The 27,013-nt window shown below is 44.0% G+C and overlaps 1 protein-coding gene across 1 annotated transcript in view; it reads left to right on the top strand.

Moving 5' to 3' along the window:
- Cntnap2 (contactin associated protein 2) overlaps positions 1-21,203 on the top strand; it is a 1,961,892-nt gene extending 1,940,689 nt beyond the window's left edge. Inside the window, exons 23-24 of the mRNA XM_047561468.1 lie at positions 15,467-15,547; positions 18,990-21,203. Of these exons, the coding sequence (XP_047417424.1) occupies positions 15,467-15,547; positions 18,990-19,189 (281 nt within the window). The 3' untranslated portion in view covers positions 19,190-21,203. The remainder of the gene's footprint in view (positions 1-15,466; positions 15,548-18,989) is intronic.
- The last annotated feature ends 5,810 nt before the right edge of the window (positions 21,204-27,013 follow it).

The following is a 27,013-nucleotide window of genomic DNA, read 5'->3' as shown; positions in this document are numbered from 1 at the left end:
TGCAGATGGCCACGCGCGTTCTGTAAAATGTAAAAGCAAAACAAACACCAGAAAGACTGGATCCAAGACTCCGCTGCATGCGTTCCTGCACTAAGGAGCGGCTGCTGACTGCGCCAAGCTGCCTCCCAGGGCGTCTGTGCTGGGCCTTGGGCTGCTTTGTCACATTGGCGGCATTTGATACAGACGCATCCCGCCACCGCCCCCTCCTGGGGTCTTTTTTAGAACATCATCAGGCGAGGCCAGGCACACCAGGACCAGGCTGCTCCCCGAGGATCTTCCGGTGATGAAGATGATGCTTGCTACTATTTTGCAGGGTTTGTAGTGCATGTGGGTACTACTCTCAGCACAGGCCGCGAGGTCTAGACAGGGTACATCTCACCCCAGAAGGACCTCAGAGAACAGGCCTCGAAGCTGTGGCCACTGTTATGCTCAGCCCTCTGGCTCCTGGCCCTAAAGCTCGGAGTGTCTGATAGCGAGAGGCCCTACTGGGGATCCTCCCGCCCCCGCAGAGGGAAGCGGTGGACCAGCCGAGTGCAAGGTGGTTAACGCCCAAAGCTCTCCTCTTGCCCAGGCCCACGGTCAGGAAGGCAGGGTTGAGGATCCAGAGTCAGAGTGTGCCTGTGGGGTCGCTGGGCTCCCAGCTGCCGCAGGCTCCTCTCCAGGTCACGGGAACCACTGGAATATGGTGCTGGAGACCACTTCACCCAACCACCACCGGCCCAGCGGGTTCCAGAACATTTCTGTTCAGGCCCTGGGTACTGGGAACCACACTCTCCACTACCACGTCAGAGCCTTGCCCGGGGAACAGTGAGTCTGCTTTCTGAAGCCATCCCACCCACCACTGCCGTGACTTTTAATGAGTTGATTTAGTGTCTATATTCCAAATTTCCTTTCTACCATCTGAAGATAAAATATTTTTATATCTTCATGTGCAAAAGAGTTATGGGTATGACGAGCATTTAGAAGCTGCACATATCTATTCTGTTTCCTTCATAAATACGAGCTTGTAGCTGGCTTTCTTTACCACCTGCGAACACTTAAAAATAATCTTTCCAGCTCTCATAATTACATCTTTATTTCTGAGCAGGCCTCTTTTCTCACCCTTGTGCTAAGATTGCAAAATTAATGCATTTTATCTCTTATGCTCAGGTTTTTTATTATCCTATTTGTCTTTTTTCCTCTTTAGTAACCAACACAACACACACTTACTCAAGTGTAAAGAAAAGTTATTGCCACCCACCTGCTAATGTGCATTTTCCTGCAAATGTTCCAAATTCTGCTTTTCCTGCAAAAGCAGCACGCTTATTTGTATCTCAAGTCAGATTTAAGAGTTAACGGATTTTGGTCTGATGGTCATTTTCATTGTGTCTCATCTTTTGTTTATAATGATGTTTCCATGGCAAATAGCTTTGTACACATGGTTTTATTGAGTCAACTGGTTTGTTTGTTTGTTTGTTTGTGCTGGGCATTGAACCCAGGGGCATTTAACCACTGAGCCACAGCCTCAGCCCTTTTATTTTTTCAGTAAAGACAGGGTTTTACTAAGTTGCTAAGGGCCTCAGTAAGTTGCTAAGGATGGCTTTGAACTCATGATCCTCCTGTCTCATCCTCCCAAGCCAAGGATAAGTATGTTTTTCATTTTGATGGCTGTTGCAGATCTCCTTCCAGTGACATATATTCCAGCCAAACTGTCCAACAATACATGAGTGCCTTTTCTCACCTCCATCCATACAGTGTATTATACCATTCTTTTATATTTTGCTGTTTATTTGAAAAATAAAATTATTTCTTTAGTATTTCCTTACTCACAGGTGAGATTCAGTATCTTCATATATGTGCATAGATCATTTGCATTTATTTTTTCACAAGCTGCCTGTTTATTATATTCTTTGTCCAAAGAATTATTTATCTATTCATATCCTTTCCTATTGGCTTGCTGGTCATTTGCTAGTTGAGCATTCTATACATGTTAAGTAAATTGGGATTTCAATACATATTTGGACGCACTCTCAGTTCCATCTCAACTTTTTTCATCGGCGGGCCTTTCCCACCTGATTGTAACAGTTTCCACAGTTTAACGGTGCAGTGGTTTGTGACTCTGCGGCTTTATGTCACACCTTCTCCAGTCAGAACTCATTTTAATAATTATTCCACATTTTCTCTAGTGATTTTGTTTATCTGTAAGATCTGAGCCTTTACTCCACTGGAAATTCATTTTGGTGGAAGGAAGAAGGAAGGAATCCAGCTGTATTTTTCCAAGGGTGGGCTAGTTGTTCTCGCACCATTGGTCAAACCTCACCCTGCGCCTTTCTCGTGTCCGACGTTGTCCTCCACATGTCAGCTGGCTTCTGGGCTTCCCGGTCTGTTACGCCGGGTCTGGCTCTTCATGAGATAGAAGCAAGCTTTGAGCAATCATTGGGGTTTCATGATTGCATTGCATCTCTCACAGAGCTCATTTCCCTTTGATTCTGTTTGTTCAGAATTTTCTGGTCCATCTTTGCACATTGGCTCTTCCCATGTGAATTTAAGAATTCCTCTCTTTATTGGGATATTCTAGGATTTTTATTGGGATGGACTATGCACAAGTCAATGACCTGTGACACCCCATGGCAGCATACTGGACTTCTTTGTCTTTCCCTGAGTTGGGAATGATTCAAATAAGTGCCATTGATACTGATGTGCTTAGGATCGCATGGGGACATTAGTGAGGGCAGGCTCAGTTGATCAGAATTGGAATTTGAGATTTTGTTTCCAGCATGCTCCCAGGTGAGGCTGTGGCCGCTGCTCCCTGGGCCACACTCATTGACCAAGATAAACATGGCCTTGACACATTAATGGTAGGTTTGGTAGATTTCACCTGCACAACCGCTTGAGCTCTGTGCTTTGTGTTGGAATTGATCTTTGACAAACCTCTTGATTTCTTTTATGATAACTGATCTAATTAGATTTCCTTTCTTGTCTCAGATCATTTCTGTGACTTTATTTTTTTAGAAATTCATGCATTTAAATAGGTTTTCAAATTCATTCCCATAGTTGAACAAAATAAGCTTTTATAATAATTTAATTTTCATTCTTCTGGAAATTTTCTTGTTTTCTATATTGAATATTTATGTCATTCCCATGCCCACACACACTTTTTTCTTCTTGATTAGGTTATCTTTTTTTTTTTTTTTTTTCCTTTCCAAGAATCAGCTCCTGGATTTCCTTATTAGTTCTATGGGGTTTTTTTGTTTGTTTGTTTTCTTTTTAATCATTTGCTTTTATTTTTACCTCTTTGAATTTATATTTGCTCTTCTTTAATGTAGTAATTTGTTCGGTTCTCTTAGTATCATTGTTGCAGTGTGTAGTGTGTGTGTGTGTGTGTGTGTGTGTGTGTGTATGTGGGCACGTTCTGAGGACACCTCTGCTGTCCCAGCCCCACCTTCAGGTGTGCGATCTCACTCTAGATGCACTGTCCTAACATGGAGGGGTTTATGTTTGTTTGTTTGTTTGTTTTTGGGTGCTGGGGATTGAACCCAGGGCCTTGGGCTTGCAAGGCAAGCACTCTACTGACTGAGCTATCTCCCCAGCCCGACGTGGGGGGTTTTAACTAGGCTTTTACCTAAGCGACCTGGGAAGAGCTTAGAGACTGACTTGAGTTACCACAGCCTGTCCACATGTCTGGAAGGGCAGATTGGCAGGCTTGAGTTCTGAGAAGCAGTGGAGGAATGTGCCCCTCCAGGGCTCAGCCACATTGCAGCTGTGCCCAAGAGCAGAATGTCATGTAAGTGGCGGAGAAGGAAGACAGCAGGGTCCGATTCCCTCGCAGCTCTGCACGCCTCGTGGGCACCCACTGCTTAGAGGTGCTCTTCCTGGACATGCATGCCTGGGTCAGGGGCTGCCTTCCCTCCAGGCTTCTTCTATCCCTTTCCAACCAGGCTTCCAACTCTCCGAAACACCACTGTTAAAAATTCAAAGGGCACAAACATCCAGCTTTGGTACAATTTCTAAAGCCATTGTCTCCACCTTTCTGTGGGTTTTTCCTTCACTGGCGATTTTCCTCTACCTCTCCTTCTAGCTTGCTTTCCCTTCCTCCCCTGCAATGGAGTGTGAGCCCCATTCAGGGGAGGATCCTGTCCCCTTCTCTCCAGACCAGCCCCCACTCCACCTGGTAGAACACTTAGAGATGCGTTTCCTAGCTCTGTGCCTGACAGTCTCTTCAGCTGTTAACCTCGTCACGTGGGCTGGCTAAGTGCAGGCGACCCAGAAGTACCCGTTGCTATGGTGACTTCTCTGTTGATGGCAGAACCACTGACCAGTAGGTTGCAGTATCCATCGTTGACTCCTTTCTTGGGTTGCAGGATGTTGAGCTCCACAGTTCCTGGTCCTCCACCTGCAGGCTTCCTCCTCTTCCCCATTCTGAGGTTCCTTGCATCTCACAGAGGCATCTCTTCTGGCCTCACATCGCTGAGCGACAAGGACGGTCAGGGTAGCACAAACCCCTCCAAATGATGAGCATCACTTCTTTTGCCAATTCATCATTTTAAAAGACCGCTGTAGAATTGCTGGGTGAATCTCCCAGGGGGATCCCTGCCCGTCCCACTGGGGAATAAATGCCAGTTCCACCTTGTGTCTTTGCCCGTGGCCTCAAAAGTGGCAGAAACATGATCCAGATTATCTTTTTGAGCCATGATCACATGGTTTTCAAAGGAAAGTTGCTATGAAGATGCAGATAATGAGTAAATGATCAGTAGCTTCATTCCTCTGAGTTCTGTGGATGATTCCACCTGCTCTCAGACGGTTCAGAAAGTCTAAAGACACGGGCAGATTCTTGATCCTGCTCTTGAGTTTTTGCCTAGGAGCAACCATGAAAGGCTTTTTAAAAAATTTTAATCTAGTTTGTGTTGAAGTATAAATGTACATTGAAATCCATAAGAATGCGGGATGCAGTTATTTCAAAGATAGAGGATAAGATGAATCGCTTTGAAAATCCTCCTTAGAAAAAGCTAAAAATGGTCTCCGTCATTTACTTAGGAATTTTAACTTTAAGAAAACTGGAAAGGATACAAACAAAAGTAATGATGATTTTGTAAATGACTTCACTTGCCAAACTTCTTTCAATGCATGATTTTGTTTTATCCTGATGGTGACCCCAAAAGGTAGGCTAACTGGACATTTTTAGCCATATTTTAAAGATAAGAAAAATGCCTCCCAGAGAAAATAAATGCACCTGTTCCCTCTGCAAACATTGAATAAGCTGCAGTGGTGTGGTCAACCCTGCCAGACAGCAAACCCACCTAGAGAGCTTTGTAGAAATCCTGATGGCTGCTTTCCATCCCAGGAGATTCTTAGTGTGCAGGCAGGATTTTCACTGATTGGACTGCTGGGTTCAGAGCACTTTGCTCAAAAGTGTACAGAGAGTAGCACAGTCCAGTCTAAAGTTCAGTTGCCCTGACTTATTTATAGTTTTTTCCTAATGACCTTTTTTTCCAGTACTGGGAAAGAGAACTCAGGGTCTCACACATGCTCAGCAAAGGCTCAACCACTGAGCTACATCCCCAGCCCTTCTAATGAAAATTTTGAATTTAAACATAAAAAGTGTTTCACTTCTTTATTCAGACCTACTTTGCTATCTTTTTTTTCATCCTTCCATGGTGATAGAGAAGTCCAGAATGGTGTATAATGTGCAGATGTGGAGGTAAAATCCCTGCTGCTAAACACACCTCTTTTTTTTTTTTCCACTTTACTTTTTTTTCCCCCAATAGGACTAAATCATCCTCAAGGCTGCTGAAGCCAATGAGATATTTTTTCACATTGTTGACATGACTGAGAAGAAATGTGACTGAGCGGCATGGCTTCTGCTAGGAGCTCGTCACAGTACCTTTGTGACAGTATGAGCCAGCACCAGGGCATTGGTTTGTGGGGAAGCCCTGGGCAGCTTTAACAACCCAGGAGAGCTTGTTTTATGGGTTTCTCTGATGATCATTAGCCTGTCCACCAACCAACAAGCAAAGACATTTGCCTTCTGAGCTCTACCGTTCATTTGAGAAGAAAATAGTTCAAATGATAATGGAAATATATTGAGCCATGGGGCTTTTATATTCAATTTCTGAACTCAGCTGTCTTCGAATAAAAGGCATTGTCTTGGGATCAGAATTATAAGTTTTTGCTAGTGCTAATGCAACTGAAAAGAATATTTCAAAACCAAGGACCCAAAGGGGCATTGATAGAAGACTTAATATATGTGCAGGATTAATTTTTAAAAGCACTTATGTGTGCTCACCCCCACGTCCTTGGTGGATCACTCGGTGGAGCAGGGTCTGCCAGCGGTTACGAGCTGGGCACGTGCCACTGTGTTCTCAGCAGCCCTCCTCCTCCAGGTACCAGTTTCTGGAAACTTAGAAACAAAAAGGGCCAGTTTCACATTCTGAAGAAATAGTGACTGTCGCACAGACAGCCCATAAATATGGGCAGAACCTGTCCAAAGAGCAGGAGCATGTTAATCACCTCAAGCCCGAGGCTGCAGCTTCTGCACAGAGGAGGCAGAGGCTGCAGTGGAAGATCAAGGGTATTTTAAAATGCATTTTACTCTTTACTCCTTGACAGACATATGATGGTGACAAAAGCCATTCAGTAGCTGTTTCCAGGAGAACCATTTGTAAATCATGGCCTTTGAATTGACTGGGAACCTGCACAGAGGAGCAGTGGAAGGACCCCTCCTCTTTGCCTGATTCCCAAAATGACGGCCACACCTGACAGTCCCCACAGTGACGGAACTCATCTAATCAGGTCTCAGAAGACTGAAATGTGATTCTTCTCAAGTTCCCAAGCCATAAATCCCAGGTGTCCAAAGCCTTCTCTGATACTTGCCCCAGGGCTGTTTCTTAGCAGAAACCTGAAGGGGACAGAGCCACAGTCTCCTGAAGGCTCCCCTCTTAGAACCCTGCCAATCCCTGTCCACGAGGAAGGATGAAAGACATCTGGAATCCCTTAAAATGCCCATCTGTGCTTCCTCACTGTGACCAGTTGCTTTCCCCTTCCTCCTATCCTTATTTTCTCAACCACTTTTTGGAAACTGAGGCCGTTTCCACAATCCTGCAGGCAGCCAATTCTGGCTAACACTGCTTTGCTGATAAGGAAGCCAAGGATTCTCTTAGCTAAGACTCCCACAGAGCAGGTGGGCTCACCAGGCTTAGTGACCATCCAGACCCCCGGCCAGCATTTCATAAAGCCATGGACAGTCACTCTGGTGCACTGGGATATTTGACATACCATAATATGCCATTTCCACCCTGAGCTGGCAAGTTCCATCACTATGCAACCCCCACCCAGGCAAGAACCAGCAGCAAGGAAACAAAAATCCTTTTCAAAAACCAAGTCCATAAACTCCAGAAAAACAACAACCCAGGATATTTAATAATGTATCTCTTTCATTTATGCCCTTGAATACATCGAGAACCTGCATTCCACTGTCCCAAAATTCTGCACTTGCTTTAGAAAACTAAAGACTTTTGTTTTGAACCAGGAAGGTATTCACGGACATACCTAAGATAACTGCTTATTAAACTCCTTGCCCATTTTGCTTTAAACTGATCTTAATGTGGATTAGTAAGAGACTTTCGCCCTGACATTAAAAACACTGAAAAATTCCAATCAGAAATTAAAGCAGTATTCCCATTACAACTTTCACAACACTAAGAAGAAAGAGAGCTGAAAAAATGGAACCGTGGTGCATTCTGGCATCCAGATCATTAAAAGCACAAATGACTCATCCAGGGGAAAAAAAAAATCCAGGTTCTCAGAAGGAATCATTTCCATTCCCTCTCAGGCAGCACATTAAATTAAAATACATGCACACAAGAACAGCTGGAGATAGGAACCACCAAGGGTCTCAATTAAAGTCCTGTGAGTCAAAGGGAGCTGTGTATTCAAGCTCTCCGGGAGCCTGTTAGAAATACAGACCCCCCAGGCCCCACCCCACACCAGCTCAGTCAGAATCTGCATTTTAACGAGATGGGGTGATTGGCATGCGCCTGCCTGTTTGAAAGTTCTGAACCAAAGCACTTAGAAATCAATTTGCTTTCCCCCAAGATACATCAGAATGAGGTATTGGAGACAGAAAAAGCTTAAAGAGGTATAGTAACTTTCCTAAGGCCAAGGAACACCAGGCAACAGGGCAAAGACTTATTCTAACACCCAGGGGCCCTATTTACCCAGGAAGTGACAGTACCTGAAGGGAATAACTCACTGTCCTCCCCACCCCTTCCAACCCTCTCCCCAAGTATGGTCCAAAAACCACACAGTAGGACAAACAGTGTCTCCCTAGTTGGGGTTTGAATGGAACTTCCCAAATTTATCACATCCCCCCAGACTCGGGGTGCTTCATTCCCGCACTCCTGTTAAGGTCCACAGGAATTTATAAACACCCTGCGGCAGACAGGGACAGAAGTGACAACCGACTTCAACAAGAGGAGCGTGCCAGGACCACGCAGCCAGCTCCACAGCCCTTGCCCTTGGGCTGTGATCCGGACGTGCAAGATGTCCAAGAGCTACAGGAAGACGGCAGAATGAGAAATCCAAGGACACAGTCCGGGTCCTGGTGACACTGGTACCTGCCAGCCACAGGGCTTTGACCTAATCACAGTCTGTTCTGGTTTTCACCTGCTCAGATCTAGAAAGAAGAGAAATCTGTAAGTGCTAGCTGTAACAATCTATCACCACATTATCCAGCAATACCTTTGGTGATTGATTTATAAACAATCATGACCAAAATGCAAGAATGAACAATTTGCCCACCTGAGAAATAGCAAGACCTACTTGTCCTACATGAAAATAGATACCATCTATCTTCTCTTGGTTTATTTTATGAAATACAAAGCCTGAGTGTCAGTAATGCTCTACATTCAGTTAAAATACCTGTTTACAGTTCATCTGACAGGAGAATGCAAAGTCACCCTCGTCTGGGCACAGCAGGAAATCTTTTTCTTGAAAGGCAATTAAGAAGATTCAGAATTTCACCAAGAAAAGGATGAAAGGAAGAAAGATTACAAATTCGATTGCTCTTTCAGTCCTTTCACAGAAAAGCTGGTATTGTCTAAACAACTATGACATGTAGCGAATGATGACAAGTTCGTTCATGCTGTTACATTTCACTCATTTAACCACTGGATCTTGGACAATCATGCAAGTGACTGCCCTTCCCCTCTCCTTTAAGGAGCTGGTAACGTCTGACTTTTTAACTTCTCAAGTCAGAAGTCGAAAATGCAAAATTTCTTCCCCATTCGAAATGGGACATTCTGGTGGCTAGCTTTTGTTAGAAGCTGAGGTGAAGGATAAAGATATCAAATGCCATCGGGGCCACACAGGTACACACCACGTGCTGTTCTCCCCACATAAACACCTGCTGACACTGAGAAGCCTCTCCTCCTGAAAGTGTGATCAGCAGTATCCTCTTTAAAATAAAAGAACATTGAAGGAAGCAGAGTGAAACAGACATCATTACCTCATGTGCTTGTGTGACTGCATGACCGATGTGACACTGCAATATGTACAATCGGAAGAATGGGAGATGACATTCCATGTACATATGATCTAACAAAATGTATAAATATGCTCTACTGTCATGTACAACTAATTAGAACAAATAAGATAAATTTTAAAAAGAAAAGAATGTTTCATAAACCTGCATCTTAGGGAATAGCCATTTGTTTTCCTATCTCTGAAACATCCATCAATAGTGAGTGGCTAGACAAATTAATTGAGAAAAAAATCATTTTCTGCCCATATAACTCAGATTTGAAAAGAGAAAATGAAAACGCAACAAAGAAACCGGGAAGAACAAGGGCGTCGATTCATCCTGCCTGCAAAACTAATGCTGCAATTTAAATTAAATTATAATTAATAGCAGCAGTTGTGTTGAAGTGCCTCAAATTATCACTTTTGATGCTAAAGCACCAGTGGTTTCCATGGAGATATCTTCTCTAGGAGATGTCAGATCCCATCTAATTGTTTCGTCTCTGATATGTGACAACCTGAAGCTTTTAGAGCCTTTCATGTGGGGAGGTTTTATGGTAGATAATCTCAATTTATTTTTATGTGCACTTAAATGTGTTTTATTTGTAATTGGTTTCTGAGCCTAAAGTCTATAATTTTCTGTATTTTGAAACTTAGTAAATAAGAACAACAACCGCCGAAATTATCTTCTGTAGCAGAAAATGCTTTACTCCATTCTTCCTCCCACCTTTTCTCTGGGATCAGTGAGAAATTGGAGGCTGAAGAATTCAGATCTTTTTAATATCCTGATCTTACGAAGGCCTTTTAAGTCCATTTCTAGTAGTTAAGCACGGGCCTTGAGAGTTCTTTGATTAGTTTCTCATGTGCTACGAGCGCCATCCAAAATCACACTGGCAGTGCTGTCTTAAGGCACCATCAGCACCATCCCTGGACCTTTGAAGCCGGAGGGTGCTTGTCTGAGCCCGCCCAGGCTTCTCCTTCCACCACACTGGTTCCGAATTCTTAGGCTGGCACACAGTGAACCGGTGCTGCCATTGTGTGAAATGTTCTCCGGCTCTTGAAGAAAGACAGGGGCCGTCAGAAGCTTGCTGATAGCAAAGGGCTTCTGTCCATCTCCACATTCACCCCAAGCACAGCAGGGGGAGCAACCAGGCTTAGCAGGTCTCCTTGACCACCCAACGATGCTGATTAGGGCACACAGCCAGTGTAGACTGAGCCCTGTTCTTCTAACACCCCTTACTAAGGGTTTAGGTGGCTTCTGGAGTAAACTTTTTGAGGCCAAATTCTGGTTCTACCACATTCGTACCTCAAGCAAGCTCGCAGGGATTATAGATAAACGGGAAAACGAGTGGCTGCTCGTGGGTGACCTCACAGGGTCCCCAGGAGGACCTAATGAGAGAAATGACTTAGAACAGTGTCTGGCTTATGAAAGGTGCCATGATCGTTCCCTAAACAGATTGTCCTTGAAATCTGAACGTTGTGTTCATTTACTTTCGGTACTGCACATCACAGGGAAGTGATGGGGCTGGGGAGGTGGCTCAGTGGGAGAGCACTTGCCTAGCATGCACGCAAGGCCCTGGGTTCAAACCCCAGCATCACACAATAAATAAGTAAATAAATAAAATAAAAGGAAAATGCTTCCAGGTGGAGTCCATCATAACAAACCTCTGGGTATTTTGCCATTCTTGCAACTTTTTTGCCTTTGAGAGTTGTTCTGTGGCGATAGAACTTTGGGTGTAGACTGGGCCCCAGAGGGTTGGAGGGGTGAGGATAGCACAGTCCAAGCAACGGCTCTCCATGTACTGCTAGGATTTAGAGTCCACCACTCAGCACATGTAAACTGCCTGTATGGCGAGCTGTATGGAGTTTAGAACTTGTCCCTGGCCTTGGCCAGTCCTGCTTGTGTCAGCTGCCAAGGGAAGGACACCCCACTGGGCCCTGCCCAGCACACAGCACGGGATGCGCTAGCAAGACTGCCATCCTGCTTGTGTGATAAGACCTTCTGAGAACGTAGTAGGAGGAAGAGCAAAACGCCCTTAGGAGAGGGATACAGCAGTCATATTTTCAGTAGTTTGGGGTGAAGGAGAGAAGGCTTTTCCTCAACTACTTCCAATTCATAACCGTTCTACTCTATCTGTGTAATTATGAGGAACTTTTGTACTAGACTTGCCCTTACAGAGTAGATTTGGTTGTTATTTCTCGGGTTTTTCCCAGCCTAAAAATGGAGGAAGGGAAAGGGGAAACGTACCAGGGATGAGCTCTCTGACTGCTTCCCACTCAGAAGACATCTGAAGAACACCTGTGTGTTGGAGTGCAGGAGTGACCGTGTCTGGGGACCTGTCACATGTTTGCCTTCTCTGTGGGTGAGAAGGGTGCAGTGCATGAGTGCCGGGCTCTGACGCCTCGGCCAGGCTATTTACTAAGCCTGCTCCCGGGAGCAGACTCTCCCCTCATCAGTTCCTCCAAAAACATGTCCTGCTGGCCTGCGCTGGGTAGAGAAGGGGAAGGAAGCCCATCCTTGGGAGGTGCAAAGGGAACATGGTCTGTGGGAGCAATACCGGGGATGACCAGATGCACAGAAGGACATGAGCAAGGGAAATACACAGAAATTAAATCAGTGCTGGGACGGCGCCCTGCTTGGTGGTTACCATCATGTAGTGTCATTGGGCAATCCAGAAGTGCGTGTTGAACACAGTCTCTGCTTACAGGATGCAGGTCTGGTCCTGAGATATGTTAATATCTATCTGGTCTATTTTGAATTAACACTCTAAATTCAGACCTACTCAGTGTTTCCCAAAATATGTATTCCTTAATACTGCAAGACCCTGAAATTGCTCCATTTTCCCAGCAAATGGCTGGGGGAACATGGAAGTTAACAGAAAAGAGCGTGTGCCACGAATGAGCTTTGTCATACAGTCGTGTTTCTTGGCCACCATTTTTCTCTGCATGCATTTCCAAGAGGATGTCGGTACCCAGGGGAAAGGACAGTTACCATGAAATTTATCTATCAAAATAGCAATTGCTCCACTTGCCAGAATAAAGTAGCATTGCCTCAAGGGACTGAGCATTCCCATGCATTAGGACAACCAGGCTTAAGCTATAAATAAAGCCAAGAAAACAGGGATGCTCATGAAAAAAAAAAAAAAAAAAAAAAACACAGAATTCTGCCCTCAAATTTCATAAGGGTTTCTTTTGACCTGAGGCTTTTCCACTAATAGTTTTCTAACAATTACCAAAGTCTATTGGACAAAGAATCATTAATATCTTTTCTGTATCCAACAAGTTCATTTCTTTTGGTGGGGAAGAATAAGAACACTGACTTGTTTTAAGATTTTAGTTGAGAATAGGCAGCTACTTTTAAAATTATACTTGCACAGAGGGTGATTATTGGAAAGGCTATACAAATGTTTACCCATGTTTAATGGACTGATTGCAATTATACAAGTCAATGAACATCCATTAAGCTCCTGCTGGTACATTATTATTCATTAAAACTGCAAACATCATTAAGGTGGGCCCCTGCCTTTAGGAGGACAACGACCCAGTAAGGAGTGATAAGAATGAAGATCAAAGCCATCAAAGAGGGTCAGTCACTTAATCTGAGGGGTCTGAGGATGCATTCAGGAAAGAGGTAAAATCTGATGGACAAAGAGAGGAAAGGTAGACCAGATGTCCAGACAGACAGCGTCACCCAGACAAGCAAAGACACACTGACCTGAAGCACTGGGATCTGTTGGTCCAGAATGTTGAGTGGGAAAAGTGGCCCCTCAGGGAAGGGGTGTGAGAGAAGTACACCCCATGGCACCCTCGTCCCCGTACCCCAGAGTTCAGTCTCATGGCAATCCTGTCCTGTAGCCATTGCCATTCTCCTGGAGTCATCTCAGGTCACTTCACTTTGTCCACACTTTCCACTATTGTTTATATCAGTAACTGGGGAGAGGCCACCAAGGCCTCTAAGTACCTGTGCGTTTTTTTAAGTTTTGGTACCAAAGATGCAAGGCAGGTTTGGGAGCAGAGAGAAGCCATGCTAGGTCCATGGGCTGCGTTATCTGAGGCATAAAAGCAAACCGTTTCATGGTGTCATGAATATCACATTATAGGAAAACAGAACCACCATTGCATTTTTGTTACCATACCTAATATATTTTGAAGGTTCATGTTTGAAGGCTCATGACCCCCTTTGGGAGGTCAGGAGGCTTCTGAGATCATCTGGAAGATATACATCTAGGAAAGAATAATTTTCCTGGGAAGAATATCCAGTCTAAAAGAAAAAGACTAAAAAAAAATAATAATAATAAAAGAGAAAGACTGCACTTGCTGGTGGAATCTGAAGTCTCCCTCTTTGGTTGCCACATTTCTAGGAGAAGGGGACTACCCTCTTTGTTTGTGTATCTCGAAGGTTCTTGCAAGTCTCTAGCCAGGAATAAATTAGCCTTAGAAAACAAAGTCACTCATAACAACCGCCTGTGTTCTTGGTGTATATACATTATATTACACCAAACATTTACTTTTAAAATATTTTCTGCACTAATTTGCTGCTGTCCAGCAGCAACAGGTCTGCTTTAGAACAAGGTGTTTGTTTCTGTTTGACTCAAGGAAAAGCTGCCTCCACTGGAGAATTACCTTTACTTCCCAAACCAAAATCCCATAAATGCAAAATAGTTTTTGAAATTGAATCTGTTTGTATGAACTATAATAGATGCTCCACTGATCTACAGAAATACTTCACTCTCTATTTGCCTTTTGTATACTTGAAATTTGTTCTATGGTAGAGAAGCATCTAAATTTAACACAACAGGTTCTTGCTTTTTGTAATAGAGAAAGAGAAAAAGATTCAGCCATTAATATTTTTCTCAGCTTTTATGAAATTTTACCCCTTTACAAATTCATGAAGTGTATAGTGTTTTATTAGACCCACGTAAAATATTAGTTTAAGAAAATTATTGTATTTTGAACAAATGCTGTAAAAAGCTCATCTACAAACCTATCCAATGCCACCAGTTGTGCATGGAATAAAAATGGTGGAGAAACAGATTTCAAGCAAATGTAAGAAAACACAGTCAGCCTTCCATGTGGTTTCCACAGCTGCAGATTGAAAGCATTTTTTAAAAATTACATCTGTACTGCCAGGTACAGTGGTGTATGCCTGTAATGTCAGCAGCTCAGGAGGCTGAGGCAGGAGGATCACAAGTTCAAAGCCAGCCTCAGCAACTTATCGAGGCCCTAAGCAACTCAGTGAGACCCTGTCTCTAAAGAAAATATTTTAGAAGTGCTGGGGATGTGGCTCAGTGTTTAAATCCCCTGGGTTCAATCCTAGTACAAAAATAAAAAATAAAAAACCTGCATCTGTACTGAACACACAACAGACCACAGACTTTTTCTTTGCCATTCTTTGCCTAAACAGTATTGTATAAAACAGCTATTTGCATAGCATTAAATTGTGTTAGGGATTATAAGCAATCTAGAGATCATTTAAAGTATGCAAAAGGATTATGAAGATTATATACAACCAAGTACATGAGGGACTAGAGCAGCCATGAATCTGGTACCCGAGGGGTTGAGGTTCCTGGAATCAGCCCAGTTGTATTCTAAAAAGTTAGCTCATCTTTATGAGGTTTGGTTCTAGGACTCCCTAGTATTCCTTCAAATGACCCAGTGTTTACCTAGGCCTGTGCAAAGAAAAACAGCAAGAACAGGGGTGGAGATTTCTTGGATTCTTGTGGGAGAAAAGAAAAGAGGGGGTCATCTGAAGTGGGAATTTCATTTAGGAAAGTAAGCGGTATCGAAGAGTTGTATAAAGAAATAGCTACCAGGGCTGGGGAGATAGCTCAGCTGGTAGAGTGCTTGCCTCGCAAGCACAAGGCACTGAGTTCGATCCCCAGTAACACAAAGAAAAAAAAAAATAGCTACCAAATTGTGTGGGATTAATGGTACACTTGGCTCTTACACTTGGCTCTTCATTTCTTTCTTACAGCTAGTGCTGATTTCCCATACAATCCAGGACAAGGACAAGCTATAAGAAATGGAGTGAACAGAAACTCAGCTATCATTGGAGGTGGGTGATAGAGAACCGGCTTCTCACCTGTGGAACGCAACAATTTTCAATAAAATAGTAGCCTGGGAAAGGGGAGGAAGAATTGTCTAGATTTTTATATTATTCATTTGTCATTTAAATATGACATAAGGTTATGAAATAAGGTTGAGAATTGGTGATTAATATAACCCAGCTACTTTTTAATGCTGGGTTGTAAAAACGATGTTCGGTGTGAGCCAGACAGAATCAGAGTACTTAGGTAAGCAGTAGTGACAATACCCAGGACATTTCTTTAGTCCCTTCTCCTTTCACTCTCACCCTCCCACATCCCAAATGTTCCAGAATAGCTTACTAGAAAAATGGGAAGGAATTTGCCATTCAACTTCAGACATCTTAACAAAAACTATCAAAATCAATCAGTGAGGGTACGTGAACTATTCCAATCTTTCTTCTCCCCCTGGGCAGCTGCTGAGTTACTCTGACTCTGCTAGCACAGGCCTGGGTTTGGATCAGCATTGAGAGCCCAGTTACCCATTATCTGCTTCTTTCCCTGCTGCTTCTGTCTGATTCCAAAAAGCTGTTCCCTGCCTCTCTGAGTAGAGCCAACCTCGTAAGCATATCAGGGACATCACACTCAGCCAGTACGTTTCTTCCCACAGGAAGAGAGTAGACACCTTGAAGGAATAAATACAGCTATAAAATTAAAATTCATTCAGAAAGGTGCTCAAGTCACATTATCCAAAGCTCAGCAACAACACCATCAAGGTGTCCATCCTGACAGACTTTTGCTCTTTGGCTTTTTTACAACAATCCACTTAAGTAAAGCATACTGTGCACCTGTCAGTGCAGCAGGGAGATGGCTTGGGACAAATGGGAACATCCACGTCCACCAGCACAGCAGGCAGAATACCCACCCCTGAGCAGCCCTTGAGTGCCCTGTGCACTTGCTCTGTCCTCCTCTGTCCCACTCCCGGCCCAAGCCGCCTCTGGTTTGCCGTTGTCACTATAGATGGATTTTGTCTCCCTAGCTTTCCGTAACTGGAACCTGAGCGTATGTAATGTTTCCTGCCTTTCTTTGTTCACTTGGCATAATGTTTCGAGATCTACCCACATTGCTGCATCTGTCAATAGTCCATTTATTTTCTTGCCAAGTCGTATTCCATCAAATGGATAAACCATAATTTGCTTTATCCACTTACCTGTTGATAGCTTGTTGGTTTGTTTCCAGATCTGGGCTATTATGAATAAAGCTGCTAAGAATATTCTTAGACAAGTCTGGAGAGACCATAAGTTTTCATTTCTCTTTGGTAATTCCTAGCCAGGCAATCACTGGATATTATGAAAAGTGGATATTTAACTTTATAAAAACGGCCCATGCTAACTTTTTCTTGCAGGCAAGAACCACTTAGAGAAAGAAAAGTTGATTTTGGGCTCACAGTTTCAGAGGTTCAGTCCATGATCACCCAAGTTCATTGCTCTGGGCCTGAGGTGAGGCAGATCATCATGGCAGAAGGACGTGGCAGAGTAAATCTGCTTACCTCAGGGTAACCAGGAAGCAGAGAGAGAGAGAGAGAGAGAGAGAGAGAGAGAGAGAGAGAGCTTGAGGAGCCAAGGACAAACATATAATTCCCAAGCTACACCCTAGTAACCCCCTCCATCCAGTCATGCCCAACCTGCCCACAGTTACCATTCAGTCCATTTAAATTATTAATCATCAAATGGGTTAATCCACCGACGAGGCTGCATCTAAGCGTTCATTTCACCTTCTACATTAACACAGGGGCTATGGAGGGGCATCTTACATACAGACCATGACACTGCCCTAAAGTCTTCCAATGTGATTGAATCATTAACAGCCCCACAAAGAATACCTGAGAGCTCAAGTTGCTCCACAATCTTGCCAACTCTTGGTATTGTCAATCCTCTTATTTATCCACTCTTGTGGATGAGTCTTTGTATCTCTGTGCTTTTAATGTGCACCATCTATCTGGTGACTCGTGTTGAGCATCTCTTCATGAGCTTATTGCCATGTGCGAATCTTTGCTAAAGTGTCTCTTCAAATCTTTCTCTATCTTTTTAAGTGGATTAGATGACTTTTTCTATTGAATTATAAGAGTCCTTTTTATATTCTGGATCCAAGTCCTTGGTCAGACATGAGTATTGTAAGTATTCTCTCCCAGTCTGCAGCTTGTTAAACCTGACGCGGTGCTGTGCAGGTGTTGTAGATTCTTACTGACTTTGTTTAGTTGTTCTATCGATACAAACACATGAGTGTTGGCATCTCCAACTGTGATGGTGAACTGGCTCACCCTCCCTCCGGTCTTCACTCATGTGCTATCAGGCATGCACACATCTGAAGTCGTGTGTCTTGGAAAACTGACTTTTGTCATTAGCAAATGCTCTTTGTTCCTTTTAATAACCTCATCTGTTCTCTCATATTAATGTAGCTACTCCACATTAGGTCTGCTTAGGTCCTTATCTGCTAACTCCACTATCCCTGTCGTTTCTAAATCTCCTGATTGACCGATTTTTCTCCTGGCTGAGTGACATTTTCCTACTTTTTTTTTTTTTTTTTTTTTCCTCGCTTGGTAGTTTTCTATTGGGTGCTAATATTTATTAATGTCACCCTGAGTTTGGGGGTTTTATTGTCTTAGTTTAATGAATGCTGAGGTTTGTTTGGGCAGGCAATTAAGTCTTAAGCAACTTGATATTTAGTCCCTTTCAAAGTTTTTAAGGGAAAATTTTGAGTAGCCTCTACTCTAGGCCTGTTTCAGTAAAACATCTTCATAATCTACAGAACCTGCTCTGGCTGTTCAGTGGTGTCTCTCCACTGTTTGGTGGAAACTTGAGCGCCTCCAGCCCCGTTCACCACTCCTGAGTCACTGTGCTCTGCCTAGCCTTGTAGCACGTGTTTGTATTCAGCCACGGATCCAGGGACTCAGAGGTCTTGCTGTGCACATCCTCTCTCTCCCCTGCCCATCACTTAGGAGAACCAATTTTCTTTTCTTATTTTTTTTTTAATGTCTTGCTTTTAGTGGTAGATGGACGCAATACCTTTATTTTATTTATTTTTACGTGGTGCTGAGGATCGAACCCAGGGCCTCACACATGCTAGGCAAGTGCTCTACCACTGAGCCACGACGCCAGCCCCTGTGCTTTTCTTATACATCCCCTCCCTACACTGCTGTCCAGAAATCGCTACCAGTCAGAAAACCAGGCAAAGCACAAAAATTCATCTCTGGGGCTCTCTGTTCTCAGGCACCACCTGCTGTCCAGGGTGGGAAGCCGATGCTCCGTATGTTTCGTCCACTATCCTTGTCACTGTGGGTTGCCTTTGTTGCTCCTGTTGCCCCTTTGTGACCCAAAACACGCCTGTCATTGTCGTGGTGGTTGCGGTCTGGGTCTGTTTTTCTGGATGGGGTCAGCAGGTGCTTAACCTCTGGTACTTCTCCCGTCTCCGCAGGGGTCATTGCCGTGGTGATCTTCACCATCCTCTGCACCTTGGTCTTCCTCATCCGGTACATGTTCCGTCACAAGGGCACCTACCACACCAACGAAGCCAAGGGAGCCGAGTCCGCAGAGAGCGCCGACGCGGCCATCATGAACAACGACCCCAATTTCACAGAGACCATTGATGAGAGCAAAAAGGAATGGCTCATTTGAGGGGTGGCAGTTTGCCTATGGGATAGGGAGGGGGGACTGGTAGGGAGAAGAGAAAGGGACAAGAGCACCCCGCTTCATACTCCTGAGCACATCCTTAAAATATCAGCACAAGTTGGGGAAGGCAAGCGACAGAATATTCTTGAGACTGATCACTATAAAAATAATTTTTAATATTTCTTTATAGCTGAGTTCCCCCTTCCGTATCAAAACAAAATAATACAGAAAATGCTTTTAGAGTTTAAGCAATGGTTGAATTTGTAGGTAATATCTGTCTTATTTTGTGCGTGTTTAGAGGTGTTCTAAAAACCCGTGGTAACAGGGCAAGTTTTCTACATTTTTAAGAGCCCTTAGAATGTGGATATTTTTTCTTGAGAAAAACTGATGTACATCCATACAGCCTCCAACGTTCTCTTAATTTTGCATAGAGTCAGCTTTTAATGGGCTGTGGTAGTAACTAGTTTGTGTTCACATAATATTTCTTTTTGGTGTCCTATAAATTGGAAAAGAAAAGAAAAGGACAAGGAGTTTTTAAAGAGCCCTCTCACTCGATGCCACTTCTCTGAGGCCTCTAGCCCCCACGGCGACTGGAGGGAGACGTGTGTGGCACCTATCGGGTATGGACGCCATCGACACGACTGGAGAGAGCGCCAAAGAACCAGGGAACGGCGGGCACATTGGGTTGTTGGTTTTATTTTTCATGGAATTCTATGAGATAATATTGTCCCATGTACGTAGTCTTAGAGCTTCTCCATATCTGTTAACTATCAGCTCCAATACCGTGGTGACCAACTGTTACAAAAGATCTTTCCTGTTTGACCTGCAGCACGTCGGATGGCATTGTATGTATAGACGCACCTCAGTGGGGAATTAGAGCCAGATGGTATGATTTGTTTGCTGTTTTTCTTTTATAGCTGTAGCAAAAGTATGGACACTTCCTAGTGAATGCACATATTAGGTTGCTTTTCTTACTTTGCTTCAAATCTCAAGTTTTCTACCCCTGTGATAAAATCCTAGCAGATAGAGCCCTCTGAATGACACAACACAATAAAGCCAACTTATTATTGCTGGTACTCTGGAATCGTGTGGGAAACACTGCCATATTTTTATCAACTACACCACGTGTCGTTCCATCCAAAACAGACGCACTGCCATGATTCAGAGATCTTCTGTGACCGACACATTTGAATCTCAAGTTCATCACAAACCCGGTTGCTTCTCAGAGAATGGACATGTCGAGTCAATCACACCTCCTAGCTTAACTTATTCCAACAAATAGCTCGTGGATTTTGCTTGAAATAATAGACTTCATGTGAACAGATGGGTGCAATGCCTCCTATTGCAGTACCCAAAAGAGAATTTAATATATATATTTCTTTAAAAGGATTATGCAAGAGTTATTTCTAGAATGACTACCATTCAAGACTTATACTCAATAAGCTCTTCTTAAACAAATCTGTAGACACCCCCCTCCTGAACGTGATGAAGGATTACTTGCTCACTCTTCCTTCTTCTCCTGGAAGGAGGCTAAGATGAGGTTTAAAAGGTGTGGACACTATTTCTGCTGGTCTGGCTCAATAAATGGAGATTCTAGTTGGTTAGATTCTGTATGCCTAACTTACTGAAGGATATGAATTGATCAGCTCATGGAAAACCTTGTTCAGAGCTGCCAGTGACACACTACGCCAGAATGTGACCCATTCCAAAGGGGACAATGGACCAGCTCAGCCCCCTGTGAGCCAAGGTAACAGAACAAAAGGGTGTTGGTCCTGAGGCCCTCTCACCGTTTCTCATTGACCCCAGACTCTCCCACAAACACTTTAAGTTTAGGAAATCTTGATCAGGCTTCCATAAAATACACTTAAATAGAAAAGTATTTAATCTGACTAAATATTAAAGTGATACAACATTTATTTACGAATGACATATTGAAAGCAAAGGCCATTTTATTTCACCAAGATGACTACCATTAAGGGTTCCTTTATGTAGTCTCATATTTTTTTTATTCTTTTTTTTTTTTGCAGTGCTGGGGATTGAACCCAGGGCCTTGGGCATGTGAGGCAAGCACTCTACCAACTGAGCTATATCCCCAGCCCTATGTAGTCTCATATTGAAAAACAAATTTTAAATGTTATGATTTAGACGTGCTTCTGATTTTTTAAACCTATTTTGCAAGTACTTCTTTTGCACTTAAAAATGACGCCAGGTGGAAATGCATTGTTTCTGGCATTTCCCATAAGAGTCGTCTTCTTTTGAGCACTCTTCCTTCCCTCCCCAGATGGTTAGGGGTTAGAGTCACCAAAATGAGCCCCTGGTATTAAAATGTTCTCACCCTCTCTTTGTCTTCCCTGTCTTCTTTCCTCCTTCCTGTCACAAAAGGTGAAAAATAAGATCCAATCCTCCTCTCACCAAATTTGCAAACCTAGGAACCTAAATGACTGCAGGGGTCAGGTGTTCTCTCATGTCACCATCAGTTAGGACACAGAGTCCCCTAAGGCACACGAAGGTGGATGAGGTATCGAGTAATCAGGTTAACTATCAAATGGGTGCTGGGAATCTTGGCCTCTTATTGGGATTACGGGTTCAACAAAAACACCTGCATTTGTTTATAAAGGCCGTATGTAGTACATTCTAAACGGCAACATGTTTATGTGAAGAAAATGCAATAACTTTTTTTCCAATTCCCACCTTTGACAGCTTAGCACATGGCAACCTCAATAGCCATGACATGACCCGCCCCAGTGCTGGTCTTACTTGGTCATTCATGTTCCCCAGGTCTCAAAATCTTATATAAAATACACTGTTAACCTGGCACAAACTGGCTAGTGGGAGCCTCTTCTGTAAGTTAAAAAGAGTGTACATAAACACACACACACACACACACACACACGCATGCACACACCCCAAAAACTGTTTTAAAGGTTCAGAGAACATTGATGGCTAATTTAGGTTTGATGTGCAAGAAACACTGTCTGCAAATAAAGCAAACATCTCTGTTCTTTTGAGAAGCTAGGAATGTGAAGTTCTCAAAAGAGCTTATTCCCTAGAGCTCAAGAAAGTTAGCTCAGGAGGAAGACGTTATTTTATGGCTGAATTATTCTCTGGCCCTTAATTTTTAAGAATGATTTTATTGAAGGGCTGGGAACAAGAATTTAGAGGGCTAGTGTGAGAAATGATCCTGTTGACAAGCAAGCATTCCTTAGTGACGGGGCAGGAATTGAGAGTCACCAGAGGAAGTGCTGGCAGGAGCCCAAGAGGGGGTCTTAACGTTATTGTTGAACATCTGTTACGTGGCCACCCAGCGCAGACAGACACAGACCGTAGGAAGCGCTTCAGGAAGAAGCCACGGTGTAGCTATGAAGACGTGGGCTTCGGGCAGTGCAAGAGAAGCGTGTTCCTTCCGTGATGGGATCTGGGCTTTTCCCCCCTGCCACCTGTCCTGTCCCTCCTCTGTCCACATCACATGGTGTGAACCTTAATGGCCCCTTTGTCTCTCACTTCCAGACAATTCACACCTGATCCGAACCTCTCCGTATTTTTTTCCTTTTGCCATCCTGTTAAGCAGTTTTTAAAAGAAAGACCACGATTATGACATTAATTTTAAGTTAACCAACCCATAGTAAGTCCTAAATCACTTGTCCCAGTAGAAACACCTGAAATAGGTGAGAAACCAACAATAGCGCACCCAGCCATTGGCTAAACATTAAGAAGCACCTTTTTTAAAATAATGATTTGGTGAGATGGGACCTGAGAATCAGCCAATAGAGCCCCAGTCTTTAATCTCCAAGTCCCTGAACTTCTGTCCCATTTGAGAATAGAGTTCTTTTACCTACTTCATGTGCATTCATGAGATGCCATTGATTCTTAACTGTGGAACACTTTGAAGTCCAAACACAAAGGCCAAGGCCAACAGAGCCTAGTGAAGACCAACTTCTGGCTCGAGGTTATAAGTCACATCAGAAGAAACCACATGGCCACGTCCAGGAATGTAGAACCTTAGAGGGTGTGCTGTTCAACAGATAAATTATTAATCGTGTAGACCTTCAGGGACCCGCCTGTCAGCTCTGGAAATGCACCACAGCCAAAGCCAAAGAAACTGGCATTTTTTTGTGCATAAAGCCCTGAGTTCCCACCTGGATGTGACTGACAGCTCACCTTACCTGCCCATCCCCCACCCAATGTCGTTAGACTGGCTTTTGAACAAGTAGGTACAAAATACAAAGGCGACATTTTTAGGTAACCTGGTGGCTCTGTGCCTACACCACGCTTACCCTGCATGGTAATGGTGGAAATTTTAAAGTGTATTTCTTTCACAGCAGTAATTTTTGGATACAAGTGGAATATAAACTCATTATCAGTGAAATGGTTTTTTTTTTATCTGGCACTGAGCAAAAACTGTCAGAAGGCATTTGTGATTGGGCCCCAGTGTATTGACATACGACACACATTTACAGGTTGATTTTCCAGATGAAAATGTGCTACAAGAACAGGTCTACTAGCCGGGCATGGTGGTGCATGCCTGTAATCCCAGCAGCTCAGGAGGCTGAGACAGGAGAATCAAGAGTTCAAAGCCAGCCTCAGCAACCTTGAGGCGCTAAGCACCTCAGTGAGACCCTGTCTCTAAATAGAATACAAAATAGGGCTGGGGATGTGGCTCAGTGGTTGAGTGCCCCTGAGTTCAATCCCTGGTACCACAAAAAAAATAAATAAATAAATAAAAATTTAAAAAATTTTAAAAAAAAGAACAGGTCCACTAAGGCAGTCTGACCATTTCCAAGGCCCTGGTGACTTACTGGATGTCCCTGCCAGCTTCTGAAATGGCTATAAATATGGCAGTTCCTCCCCAGTAGGCCAAGGAACCATTCTTGGTGTTACTAAGTTTTGTTTTCTTGATTTTTTTTTTTTAAACTTTTTAGGTGAGCATGGTGACTGCAGAGGTTAGAGCTGAGAAAAACTGGGCTAAGTATTCTTTCTGTGAAGTCAGTTAGGACTCCACCCCTGTGAAATGACACAAAATTTCACTCTCTAAAAGCAACAGCATGTAAACTAGAATGAAAGAAGGAAATTATGTATGTATGCCTACTATTCTTTGTGAATGTCTTTCATTTAACTAAAATTATATTAGCAGCCAGATTGATAAATAAAAAATTCAAAATAGTTTTAATTATCCTAAAAGTGATTCTTTGTGTTTTGTTCCACATGGTTCTCTTGGAAGTAATTTTTCACCTTCAGCAAATGTGGGCACGAAGGGCTGAAGTAGACCTCTCCAGGAATAGCCTTCCTAAAAGCTGAGGGGACGGCGTCCCTCAAGGACAGGTCATGCTTGGATACATCCATGGTTAACCTTTGTTTGCCACATATCCATGCCCCACTGTGTTTCTTAAAGTAGCTTAATGGATATTGACTTTACAGTTTGGGTTAATTTACACACAGCTTGATAAAATGTGGTCAGAGTTAAGTGGTCTCCAGAATATATTCAGATCCTTATTTGGAGTAGGGGAGTGACCACGGGTAGTGAACAAATGCATCTGGGCAGTGATAAAAGGGACTTGGGATGCATCTGGAGAAGCGCATCTTTCCAAGTGCATTCCGTGTGCATTAAAAGCTATGATCACTCTCACTGTCTGGTCTTCGATTACCATGGGGAGCCATTTCCTTTTAATCAATTCTCAGTGCACATGTAGATGTCCACCCAGTAAGTGTGAATTCCAGCCGAAAGCCCACCTCTCTGCTCCCTCAGTGATCCCCAATCAATAGCAATGGCGCTCAGGCAGATTTCAAAGGCATCATGCCAGAATCCTTAGTCATGGCTCTATTTTGCAAATGACCCAGCAGGTGCAGAGAGAATGTCATAGAGTCCCTTAAGAAGACAAAAATCATTCCTAGAGAAGTTCATAACAAACACATTCCAAAAGAACTGGAGGGGGGGAACCTGGCAAGTTGAGGCTTCACTTCCCCAGGAAGTTTTGAGCCACAGCATGCTAGCTGGTGAGAATCACTAAAGCTCAATTCACACACATAAACATAAATATGATTATCTCCCAGAATAACAGATTATGTCAATAAGGGCCTCACCACATGGACTGTAAAGGGCAATCAGGACCTTGGAGTTAATTCATTCAATGAATCGTTACAGAGTCTCTCTGTGCGGTGGGCCCACTCTAGACTACCCAGGGACGCGACAAGATGGTCACATCCCTGCTCACATGACACCTGATTTCAGAAGGAAGAGAACCATCAGAGGCACATCCATAAATAATATGCAAGAGAACATCAAGAGCTTCTACCCAGGGCATGGGGATGCTGATGTGACTGCGTGACAGGAGCGGGGCGGGGGCCTCTCTGCAGAAGACAGGCTGGCTGAGAACCTAGGGGAAGAAGCAGCCTGACAGATGAGAGGGAGACCCGTTCTGAACCACAGTCAAGGCTGCGTACAGGCCGAAGGAGAGAAGGGGCTCCGAGGCTCAGATCCAGGGGGGGCAGTCTGTCTGAAGGCGGGAGGCCGGGGAGGAGAAATGCACCAGCAGCTCCGGGGACGATGCCCCCCAGGTAAAGACCAAACTCCCAACAGAGCAGATCCAGCCAGTAGAACGGTTTCTAGGGTGTGCCCGTCAGGATTCTCCAGAGAACCGAACCAGGATGGAGGGAGGGAGAGCGGGGAGGGAGACCACGAGAGAACCTGAGTCCTCTTTCCCCTCGCAGGGGGCACAGCTAAATGGGTGAGGACGGACTGCAGAGGGCAGGCACAGGGAGGTATGGCCAGAAATGGGACAGCTCATACAGTCCCCAACCAACCAAGGTTGGGGCGTGGGCAAAAGCAATGTGAGAGGAGAGTCTGACGTCAGATTGTGGACTGTCCTCGCATCACAGAATGAGGGACACAGGGAAAGGCCCGCAGTGGCCCTGCCATTCTGCAGAGTAACACACCGAGCCCTCCAAGAGGTGGGAAGGTAGACGGCACCGCACTCCTCCCTGCTCTCGCTGGCCTGAACAGGACTTGGCTAACCGCTCCGCTTCCGGTCATGGATGGAATAACATACATCATCAGATGTGAAATGATTATTTTTAACGAGTGTCCTGTGGAGCCAGAACAGCACTGGTGTTCCTGAAACCAGGCTAGTGGGCAGATGTCACCTGTTATTTACCTCATTGTAAATAGAATGTTCCGGGCTGAAGTACAGATCTTGCTAGAAGCATGCCCTGGGCTTTGTTAAAAACACAAGAAGTTTCTGTAATCTATTTCTGGGTGATCAAGTTATCACTCCTCTAAATTCAATTTACAGAGCTCATTCGCTTTTATTCCACGCAGTGACCATGGCATTGGCTTTAAATCACTGCGAGTGTAGCAGAGACGTTGATCACTGCCGGGGCCGTCATTAAAATCTCAGTTTAAGCCCTGCTGGAGACGACTCTGAATTTTAATTAGTAATCCCGTCTGGTGTTGTAAAATACAAGTCCAGGACATATGGGAAAGAAAAATGAGTGAATGTGGATCATCTTAAAAACATAAAAACCCGCAGAGAGAGGAAAGCAGACGGCTGAACTGGTTCTGAATAGAAGCTGCTTGCCTTGGCGCCCACACTGCACTGTGTGCTTGTTTGGGGGAAATATTTCCCTATTCTTCTCAAGTTCTGGGACAATTGTGGAGAAAAAACAAGTAGCAGACATGGGGTCATGCAACAAGGTTACTTGGAAACAAGGATTCCTGCAGTGGCTGGCCCTGGACGCCTGAGGGATGTGCCCCTGGAGAAACCAGCTGTCCTCTGAGACACAAGCTCAAAAATGGGGGCAGGAGCATCACAATCATCTCACAGGTACACTTCGGGA

This window comes from Sciurus carolinensis, chromosome 8, assembly GCF_902686445.1.
Source record: "Sciurus carolinensis chromosome 8, mSciCar1.2, whole genome shotgun sequence".
Taxonomy (NCBI): domain Eukaryota; kingdom Metazoa; phylum Chordata; class Mammalia; order Rodentia; family Sciuridae; genus Sciurus; species Sciurus carolinensis.
The sequence above is the reverse complement of the archived record's forward strand: the minus strand, read 5'-3'. Positions and strand labels throughout refer to the sequence as shown.